Source organism: Lasioglossum baleicum, unplaced genomic scaffold (assembly GCF_051020765.1).
Source record: "Lasioglossum baleicum unplaced genomic scaffold, iyLasBale1 scaffold1809, whole genome shotgun sequence".
NCBI classification, from domain to species: Eukaryota; Metazoa; Arthropoda; class Insecta; order Hymenoptera; family Halictidae; genus Lasioglossum; species Lasioglossum baleicum.
Window position 1 is genome coordinate 19,725 of NW_027470868.1, and position 12,147 is coordinate 31,871.

The following is a 12,147-nucleotide window of genomic DNA, read 5'->3' on the forward strand; positions in this document are numbered from 1 at the left end:
TTTAACTTATAACCAATACCAATTCATTATTTTTTGTTATAGTAATTCACATTACAGAAGTATTTTAAATTTCAAACGTCATTTGTTAAATATTATATGTTTAAGACTATTACAGAAATAGTTCTTATTAAAAGTTGACAAACATTGTTTTATTAAGGTATGCATTTACTCTTACAATATTTAAATTAAATTGTATAAACTATTGAGTACTTACCATATGTCGCTGAAATTGCGTTTTGTAATTTAATTACAATCATTGTTTAAAATATTTTATGAACATTTTTTAATAACGCACATTTTTACAATTATTAAATTTCCTGAGTAAATATAAACGCAACGAGTTTATTACAAATCATCGCAGTATCAGTTAAACAATTTTGGAGTTAGTAATTTTAAACGTGATTAAAAAGTTTTGAAGTTCTATAATATACAATTGTGCACTACACATTGATAGAAGTTTTAGGTAATATAGATATCTTTCCTTGTCTCTTTGATTGTTTCACTTTGCTTTCATCACCTTCGATATAAATGAAACGAAATCTTTTACTGTAGTGAATATTTTTGGAGTCGATTTATGGTTTGTTTAGGCAAACATTAATCACCTGAATGAATTCATCACTAAGAAGCGCAAAGGATATGTGATACTTGAATGATAAAGTGTATATCTTAAGCGTGTACGTAGTCTCCACTAAATATTGCTTGTTTGTAACAATACCGACTGTACAAGATACAAGGCTGACGCTTTAGTAACTTCTCTAGACAAATCTTTATTAAAAAAAATTATATTCCCTAGATATAAGTTGCGAATCAAAAATAATTATATTACACTAAAGTGTTCATCTATATATGTACGTAAGATGTAAAATTATATATATATTAACAAAAATTAGTACATTTATAATTTTACATAATTAATACTAATACATTATTTTACTTATATGTATATATATTTTTTGTGTATAGGTATATTTATATATACTTTGTATATATTATAGATAGTAAGTTATTTAATTAAATTTATAGTTTATTATATTACTAAAAGTAGCTTATATTAGATTTTTGATTTTGAATATTATAATATCATATAAAACATAAAACATTTATTCTGCTATAATAATTAATGTTTTTTTAATTTAAGGATTTAATAAGATATTTAATTATTTTCTAATTTGATGTCAAATAAACTTTTGTATTATGTAGCAAACAATGATAAAATATATTAAAAACCATCAATTCCATTCTATTTTATGGCATTGAAAATTTTATTTTTTTACATATATGCAATTAAAATTTTTGTTGTGTGTATTTTATTTAAATTTTGGTATTTATATATATTTATAATTTATCAATGTTTTAATATTAGTAGTGAATTTTAATATATATTCTCGAAAATTTTTTCTGTTTCTTTGCAACTTTTTTTTATAGAATTTTAATAATATTTATATGAATTCAAACATTTATTACGTAAATGTAGAAAATATAAAATTTTCAATTAATTTGAATGACTTTTTATATTTATATACCAAACTAATTTGTACACTTATTAAAAATAGTAAATTAACAAAATTAAATCGATTCTTTTCCTATTTATTAATATATTTTAGGATTACTTACATACCTATATGATATTTTGACAATATACACGAAATTAATATGTTTAATGTTTTAAAATAAACTACAATACTTTATTAATTTCATAAATTTATTACAAATATAATTTGCTCAAATTTGATAATATTCTTATAAAAAATGTTATATTATAAATTATACATGATTTTCAAATATTTAGGTATGTTTGAATTATACATGCTCGGTATTGAAATCTCTAACGGTACCATAAATATGCAGTTATAAAACCACTGGCAATATTCTGTTGATTGGTTGAATGTGAGAATGGCCGTTCATATTATTTTAAATTTGAGTTAAGGAGCATTTTATTCTAGATTTATTTGGATGACAGATAATCTTATCTGAGTAAAATATGTCCATTAATGTTACAGTTAATGGAAATTATTTAAATATACGCAGAGGAAGAATGGTATTATCTGATTTAGATCAAATTAAGAAAAATGAGCGTGACCGTCGACGAAGGTTACGTTTGGAGCAGGTATAAATAATATAAATTATTTAAAATTTTTTAATTTGCAAAGAAATAAAAACATAAGATAAGAAAAGACATAAAAATGATAAAAAAAGCAGTTTTTATTTTCATATCATTTATTTCTGCAACATATTTTATAATTTATGTTGTTTTTTAATATGTAGTAATTTAATTGACAAATTTATAATTAATATAAACATAAATTCTTAAATGCACTTTGTGTCAAATATTATTATAACATTATAGTAATTATTTTATTGCATTAAAAGTAGATAAAGTATTAATGCAGTTGATGACAAGATTAATAATAAAAAAAATCAGAAGAATCACTTAAGGAATTTACACAGGTGCGACAACAATCAAAAGAAATATCAGATAAACTTTTAAAACGTACGAAGTATATAGCTAAAGAAGAACTTAAAAAGCTTAAAAATAATGACAAGTTAAATTTGAAACAAATATATAATGGAAAAATCTTGGAAGTACAACAAAAATATCAAGAGGACATGGCAGATATTGGTCAAGCACACATATCTGCTAGTTTAGAACCTGACCATGATGCATTAATTGAAGACAAACAAAGGAAGAATAAATTAGCAGTATTAAAGAGAGGAAAGGAGGCAATGAAACAAATTAGAGATACTCAACAGGTAAGATACTTGATCCTAATTTATTTCATTATGTTGGAAAAAGTAATTATAGATGTCAATATATTGTATTAAAATAAAATTTATGAAAGATTAAATAAAATATATGTAGAAGGAGAATATGCAACAGCAACATCAAGAACGATTACAACAAGTAAGAGAAATGGAAAATCTCAGATCTACAATGATAGCAAATCTTTCTAAAAACCCAGTACCTGAAGCAAACACTATATGTGCCCCTCTTCAAAATGACATTGATGATGAAAATAAGTTAGAGAAATTTACTAAAAAAAAAACAAAGAAACTATTTTCTAAAAAATCACCTGGGAAAGTTACAAAAACTTATATAAAGTATATTATTTTCATATAATTGTAACATTAAATTGGTGGTATAACTTTGTACCATGTATGATTTTTTGTAGATTGTAGGAAATGATTTTAAAACCTGTTCTCCAGCTCAAAAGTTAAAAACAAAAGCATCAGAACCAAATCCGGAAAATGATTCTCCAATTTTGGAACTACAACCTACTCCTAATTCAGTTATAGAATCATCATCCAAACCAATTTCATATATGATTGAATCTGTATCTGACAATAAGAACTCTAAAAAAGAAGTTACAAATATTTTAACAAAAGTAGATAAAACAGCGAGGTATGCATCATGACATTAAATTTAATAAAAATGATTGTTAAAAATATTTTTTGTATTAAAGGTATAATCCAGATGACTATATTCAAACAACTTCAGAGTCTACTAAAACTGATAGTTCTAATTTATTTAGTGATGATTCGTCATATTTTTCTGATAGTGGTGAACAATATATAAATAAAGAAATAAAAAAAACACAATATGTTAAATGTCCAGCTACTGATAGAGTACAGTTATATGATCATAATAAACATCAGCATAATGTATATGATCAACCAGTAGGTGTAGTTGAAAAAATACATATATCGAGTGAGGTTTGTAATAATAAAAATAATAATAATAAAAATGATTAAATAATATTATATAAGTTAAATTATATTTTAATCATTTATGATTATATGACAAAAGAAATTGTTAATAAAAATTTTATTATATCATATAATGTAAATCATTTCTGAGGTATATTTTTTACATCATATATATATATTTTACATAAATATTAGGTTTCTAAGTGAACTAAACATATAATATAAAAAAATTAATGTTAAATTTGTATTTACAGCCAAGTGCAATGGACTTGGCACAAAAAATTGAACGGACACAGAACATTGAAACGCATTTATTAGAGAATCGAAAATATAACACGATAAAACGTGGAGAAGATGCAGTGTTAAGAGAGAAAGTACGTCGAGATTATCAGACACTTATGCAAAATCTAGATCAACTTGCGAGTGAAGAACGTAAATTAAAGTCTAGTCAAATTGAACGTTATCCGGTATATAGCTTACTTTAACTATTTCACCTCTAATATAAATATTTTCTTAATTAATTTTGTTTATTTTATTCAGAAAAATGTATATATACAGAAGAACGAAGAAAACTCTTAAGAGATCAACATAAAAAAAAATTAAATCGTACATTAAAAACTTTATTAAATGAAGAATCTTTAGAACAATGTACATCTTATCCTATAGAAAGACAAATTAGTCTTACACCAAAAGAATACAATAAAAACGTAGATATTGATTGGGATGATCCATGTTTCAGTCAACAAGCAGAAACAAGTAAAATTTCACAAAATAAATGTAAAGAAAGTGAAATTTCGCGTGAAGAACAAATATTAAATATGCTAAAGAAGGTTGAAAAACAAAAACGACTTTTATTACAAGAATTTGGAGTAAATTTACCAAATGATATTTTTAATGCATCTACAAAGTCTCTATTTATGTGTGAAAGAGATAAATCAGTCCAAACTCAATCACCTGCTCAAGATAGATGTATACAGAAATCTTTATCACCAGAAATTAAAGTAATAAATGCATCTTATGATGAAAAGGATAGGAAGGATAAAACAGAACGAAAAGATGACTCATCAGTAAAAAGAGTAGAAATTGCTGTACAAACAACAACAGGAGATAAAAGTAATGTAGTTCAAGATAAAGGTACGCAAGTAGAATTAATATTACAGAAGGAAAACGAATCTGCTTCTGTTAATGATAAAATTGAAACAATTTCCAAATATTACCCAATTGAACCACAAATTACGATTATTAGACCTGAAGTAGATAGTAGTCAATCAACAAGTTCCGATACAATAAAAGCAGTTACTGATGTTGATAAACCAAGACCGAAAATAACACACAAAAAAAAAAGATATAGCGTGAAAACATTAAAGCAAACTCCATCAAAAGTAGTTCATAAATCATGTTCAACTCGTACAAATAAAATTTCATCACCTGTAAAAAAATTTTCCAAATCTTTATTGAGATCTCAATACAGTAGTCCAAAAAAGTGTACAAGCACAGATGTGCCTAGTAAAAAGGTTAAAATGTATGTGGATAAAAGTGGTGTTAATATTAAAGCAAAATCGCCTAAAGTTACAGAAGTTGCTGTAGATGTAAGTACACAAAGTACCCAAATTTATTCAACAGGTACTGAGGAACAAAGTATAATTAAACCACAATGGATTCAATCCAAATCAAAAAGAATTAAAATAAAAGACATTTCGGATACATCAACATCTTTTGCTAGTCCACCCCCAATAAAACCCAAGGATATAATTGAAGCTATAAATAATATCTCCATTTTTGAAATGTTAGATTCTTCAGCAAATGAAAGCATGAGACTTTTAAAGAAAGATATTAGTCCAGTATCAACACCAGAAACTCCATCACCACGTACCATGAGAATGCCTTCAAATATACCTCATCCAGATAAAATAAAAAAATTGCTTAAATATTCATCCACAGATTCTCAGACAAATGATAATAATACATTATCATCTACTAAAAATGATTATTCAACAACAGATTCATCTGAATATCAACAAAATGATGATTTATCATTAAAAAGTACAAACAATATATATTCAAAGGTTCCAGTTTCATTGGGATTTTGTTTATGTAGTAATCCAGAATGTAGACAAGTGCATGCTAAATTTGATGAAATTCGTAACTATGCATTAAAAAATTGTCCTCAAATATTACAAAAATATGAAGATCTCCAAACCACATGTGCAGAAAGAATAATTTCTTTAACAAATCTTATTGAAAAGGTTCGAAATGAACAAAAAGGTACATTTTTTTCATTGAATACTAATAATTAGAATTTAAAATTTTAGGATCAAAAATTATTTTTCAGTTAGATATAGATCCTAAAAATATATCGCTATTAAAATTTATACGATTTCAAGTACTCCAATTATATTTAAGTTTGAACTTTGTTTAATTTTATTGGAAATTGAAACTTTTGCATTGAATTTTTTATAGTTCATGGCAGTATGTAATAAGTTCGTTTCGATATATGTTTCAATTATTTGAGATTTAAAAATTTGTATATTCTTAAATTTAGAATATAGTTTTGTATAGATATAATTCTCTTTAGGTATGGAACTTTCCATGATAGATCCAAATGACGAAACCAGTTTGATGCAGTTACCGCCACCACAAATAATGACTACTGATTTACAAAGTGTTCATAAACTCGTAGAAAATATAGAAGCAATTCATAATCAACTTGCAAAAACGTTAGTCGAATCTCAAAAGATTATTAAAAATAAACCAATTATTAAAGAGGAAATCAATCAAAGTAAAGAAATGGGAACTTCAACAAATGGAGACAATACAGTTTATGCTGTTGAACAAAAAGTAGAATTAGAGAAAGCCAAAGTTAAGCCAAAGATCATAAAAGAGGAAAGAGTAAACATTCAGTTGAACAGATTCAAGGTCCATAAATCATCTCAAATGTCAGCGTCAATGGTAAAACGTGATACTTGGCTGGCATCAAAACAGCATGAAGAAGAAATAATAGAAAAATTATCAAAAGAAATTTTAGAACAAAGCAAAGGTTTTAATAATAGTTTAATAACACAGAAAGAAATATATAATCCAAATGTAAATCATTCAATTCAAACTTCAACAGAAGATAATGATTTAAAAAATATTTCTAAACTACAAAAAAGTGATACATCTATAAGAAAATGTTCTAATAAAGAGGTAATGTATTGCTGTAAAATTATTAATAAGAATATTAATATAATTTAAATGTATTGCTAATGGCCAGAATTTGAGTCTTCATAACAAAGTAAATTGAATATAAAGAACAAATTTTATGACTAAACCTTTTTTTTGAAGTACACAGATATTTAGTAAATTTTTTATGATCAATAACAGTCTATGTGCTAGTATTACATTTTGAAAAATATTCTGTATATAATTATTTTTAAAATTTTTTATTGTTAATTGTCATGCTATTTTAGTCGAGAAAGACTAAGGATTTTGTTCCATTATTCAATGACATACCGAAAATATCAAAAACAACAGATAATGCTGTACATAATAATGGAAGAAGTAAACCACCAGTGAGTTTGCTTAGTGGGGCATATAGGTGAAATTCTACTTTATTTTATGTATTTTTATAATCTAATTTAGCTACATATCTCTTACATATAAATATAATATAATATAACATATTTATATATATAATAACTTTTCAGAGCCGAAATTGACTCAGGTCATGAATTGTCAACGATAATTGAATTTGATACACCAGATACTGTGAATAAAAGTCAAAATAATATCAAAAGTCCTTTATCAGTAAAAAAGACTACAGAAACTCAAATGATGAAATCAACTGCTGTAGTAAAACCATCAGAACATAATAACTCGTTTAATTTATATAATCAATGTTCAGAAAAGTTATGTAATTTTCCAACTATGAAACAATCTTCAGTAGTATCTACACAAAATGTAAAAGAAAGTTTGATATTTCTTGATTTACCTAAAACATCTAACAATATAGGAAATCAAAATATAATGAGAAATAAAGACCAGAAAAATAAGGATATTGTTCAAGAGATAAGCAATAAAAAATTACAATGTGATACAGTTAATCAAGAATCGTTACAGATGGAAAAATTGCAACCTTTTTATTCCACAAACAGTGATCCAAATAAGGAATATAAAGATAATAAGTATAAAATAACGTCTACAAGTTCAAATAGTTTCTCCGAGTTATCAGGAGTTTCGCAAATAGCAAGTACCCCATCTTCTACTATATTAAAATACGCGTCATCTCCGGAAGAAATGGAAACTGCTCTTAAAAAACTTGGTCTAGGTTGGGCTGTCACAACGTTAAAAAAAACACGTGAAGCGAGTGCTTTAAGTTCATCATCAAATTCTGACGTAACTCCATTAAACACTGCCAAGAGAATAATATCTCCTGTTAAGAAACAATTTGATAGTCACTTTGGATTACCAGATTTCAGTGACGTGTCTTCGATATCTATTAAAGAAGCTAGTAAAAGTACAGAGCAAGCAGTACTCTTAAAGGGTAGAACTTCAACGCCAAAATTGCAAAATTCTAATTCTAATAGTAGTGGAACCAATACAAGTAATACAAATATTTCTGAAAATTTTCAAAACCCTGATGATGGATTAATAATTCCCAATGTATCTCTTACAATCACAAAATCTAACATTAAGAAATTGGAAAATCTATGATGTATCTTTATACTCTTACCTAGTAATCTTTATTATAAATATTTAAAAATGTACAATAAATTAAGGAAAGACTACTATAAATAATTACATTCATGTGCAATTAACATTTTATACCTATTAAATACTGATGATATTAATATTCTTACAATTTTATTAATACATAATTGTAATATATAAATTTAAAAAATAGTTCTAAAATAAATCGATGATAAATCATACATTATTTCTTAAAAAAGTGAAAACTATTTTTAGAAGGTATGCGTAAAAGTATTTTTGTATCTACAGCCTATTTATGTAAATGTATTTACATTACTAAATTCGAATATTTAAACATTAAATTCTTATATATGTTAATAAATAAAAAGTGTTTACGAATATTTACATCAAATATTTCACTAATTGAAATTTGTCTATTTTACAAATTAAATATGTAATATATGTGAAATTAGTGATAGATACTACACTAATTTCATATAATATAGTATCAATATAAACAAAAAAATGTTTTTTATGTAATGATATACAGTCTATATCATAAAAATTTATTATATTCATAACAAGTGAAATTTAATTAATAAATTAATATTAACAAAAATTTAATTTAGATTATTAGATGATAGTGGGAGAGAAGGAAGGTATTTGGCTTGAATTTTCGTTTTTCTGCCGAATTAAGTATTAATTTCTAGATAACATGCACTTTAAGGAAGTGAGTTAAAACATCATCGTGATATAAAGCTAGGGAAGTGGATTTGTAGCTCAGTGTAATGTTTGATTGAGTAGAAAGAAAGCAGAAGCTTGGATTTCTGAGCATATTTAACAGTTAGACAATTATGGTAGTTATTTTTGTAGGTTGGGTTATTGAGCATGACAAGTGACAGAAGATATTTATCGGACTAGTACAGAATACTCCCGAACATGGTTTTAGAGTCATGTTATAGACTAGACTGTTGGATGTATACAATACATCCGTAATCGATGATAGACCTGACTTAGGATTTATATGATCTCACTAGAACACGTTGATCAGCTCCCAAGTTTTTGTGAGGTAGTACTTTGATGATATTGAATTGTTCGATGCATTTCATTTTCATATTTTTTAACTACTCTTTCCAGTTTTGATGACACTTTTCATGACGTTGTAGATGTAGTTGACAACAAAAGAAATCGAATAATCTTAAATATGATCTAGATCAGCTATGCAAGAGTTACCCATGCATACATTCTAATAAATTCTCTTCCTCCTTCAAAAGGTATCAGTGCCTATTACTTCTTGAACATTTTCTGTTCTTTTGTAAAGAGTACGAACACCCTTAAAAATTGTTCAAACTTTTCCACTCAGGAAATGGAGCCTTTAGTAATAAAGAAAGTACATTGAATATCCTGATATTTATTGAAAACAATAAACAGTTTTACAAATCCATATAAGCAGATTAACGATTATATATATATAATATAATATATAGCATAATTAACGATTCGCGTCGTTAATGATCCCGTTGTTGATACAAAGTTAAACTTTTATATACAAAAAAATGTAATTTTCATTGGAAACTTTAAACATTTTGTTTTTTGTATAAATGATTAATAATTTTATAATATAAAAATAATATAAAAATATTTATAAACTTTTAAAAATTTTTAAAGTTTTTATATTAGAATATATATTTTACAATACGATCAATGCATTTGAGAAATATTTCATTCATAATTACAAATTTTATTAATTTTTATAATCTTGTTTTTGAAATTTATACTTCGTTTTTTAATGTCAATTATCTGAGGTCGCATCTACCGTTACTAGAGTTATTAGCGACCCGAAATAGAAATCCATCTTGTTGAATAATTTGGTATACTTAAAAAAGTATTTAGGATGTTTTGAATTAATATACTGTTTTTTAGATTACCTTTCAGCATAGAATTTACCTGCAAAATGAGGTTTTATTTTCAACGGGTTCTGCATTTTTCACAAACTGGTAGTTTTACAGGTATTAATGAGCGATTTTTGTATAATCAATTGTTATTCTCCTGATTGCGACTTAGTCTCGCTTGTTAGTATGCATATTGGCTGAAATTTATGCTTATTATTAAAAATTAAAAGTGATGTAGAATAATAAATTTTCATAAAAAACAATTAGCAACAATTTATTGTTAGAAATGATTCTGTTTCTTTAAAAGTTATTTACTTTTGAACAATAGAAAAGTAAATAGGATATTACAATTCATTTTATTAACAAAGAAATATTTTATTTATTTATTTAGTTTATTTATTAATGAAGAAAGTTGAAGTTAGATATAAACGTATTATCCTCATATAATATGAACAGATAATTATGTTAAATCCTTAATGTCCACTTTAAAATTAATGTTTCTCTGTTAAACTTATTCTTAATATTTTTGTGAAGTATTTAACACTAGGTGTACGGACGTTTTTTGTATAATTATTTCTACGGACGCCCATCAAATTTAAGGTAAAGGAAACCACGTATTTTCTATAAAAAACAAAGATGGGTTTTATTTGAAAGCAATCGCAATATTAACAGACTTAATATAAGTTAATTAAATCTGTTAATATCGAATAATTGGAGCAACTGATCCGTCAAATTGACGGGTCCCGTAAACCTAATGTTAAGGTCATCTTTATTAATGTATTAACAAACAATTGAAATGTTGGTTATATATATTTATATATGTACATCTGAATATACTGAATATGTTAGTACATTATAATTATGGGCTCAATTTTCAACAGATAATTTTTGTAATAGAACACATTCATTTACTCATTTGAGATAAATTCCAAACAGGTTTATAAATACTTTACAAATAATAAAGCTTAATGTAGATTTATTATGTGTTGATTTATAAATTGCTTTATTTTTGAATAATATAATTGCCTTTTGTATAATAAAAAAAATTATTTTATATAGCGTAATATATGTTTAATAATATCAAGATGTGTATTATGTACATAGTAATATTGTATTTACTAAAATTAAAATAGAAATTTTCATTATACATATTTGATATTCTATTGTGGTGTAAAAACGAAGTAACGAAAGTTTATTTGTAAGAAATATTTATATTTGTAAATTCTTGACATTGTATTTATTATTGTTTCCATTTTAACATAGGAAAAATATTCTTATACATAATTTTTTACATAATCATTTCAGAAATACAATAATCTTCTTAACCACGATAATTAATCATTTTCTTTTTTCTTTTATTTACTTTAAATAAAATTATTGTGATGCTTATTGAAATTATAAAACATATCATTATTATTTTACAATAAAATATTAAGTTTGGTTTATTATCACATATAACTTGTACCAAACAATATTTATTTTATAGTATTATACAGGTATTATGCATATTTGTCAAATGTAAAAATATACTTTAAATTCATTATTGCACTATATTGATTCCCATAAAAACTTTAACACTGTCAACTCTGAACATCGTAATATAGAAAGAAAGAATAGGTTTTTATACAAAATTCATTAACTACTTATGTATAATAAATATAATTTGTGCTTGTATGAATTTGCTGGTGTCTATAATTATTAATTAATATTTTAAACAATTACATGCATATCGTACAACTGTACGAAGATGATTACCGTTAGCCTTTCTCATAAAGGCACATTTTTTAAAAATTTGCATAAACAATTTAACTTATAAATATTTATAAAATTAAGTTAAATAATGTCATTCAACTCCATACGTCACTTGAGTAACGTTTCTGCG

General features: G+C 24.9%; 1 protein-coding gene across 1 annotated transcript; it reads left to right on the plus strand.

Annotated features, from left to right (window-relative positions):
* The first annotated feature begins 1,981 nt into the window (after positions 1-1,981).
* Positions 1,982-8,397, plus strand: LOC143221010 (uncharacterized). Its single transcript, XM_076446551.1, is given in 11 exon segments — positions 1,982-2,107; positions 2,449-2,751; positions 2,861-3,107; positions 3,178-3,400; positions 3,462-3,711; positions 3,960-4,172; positions 4,246-4,258; positions 4,261-5,970; positions 6,281-6,891; positions 7,155-7,282; positions 7,392-8,397. Coding segments are annotated over 11 exon segments (4,830 nt in total).
* The last annotated feature ends 3,750 nt before the right edge of the window (positions 8,398-12,147 follow it).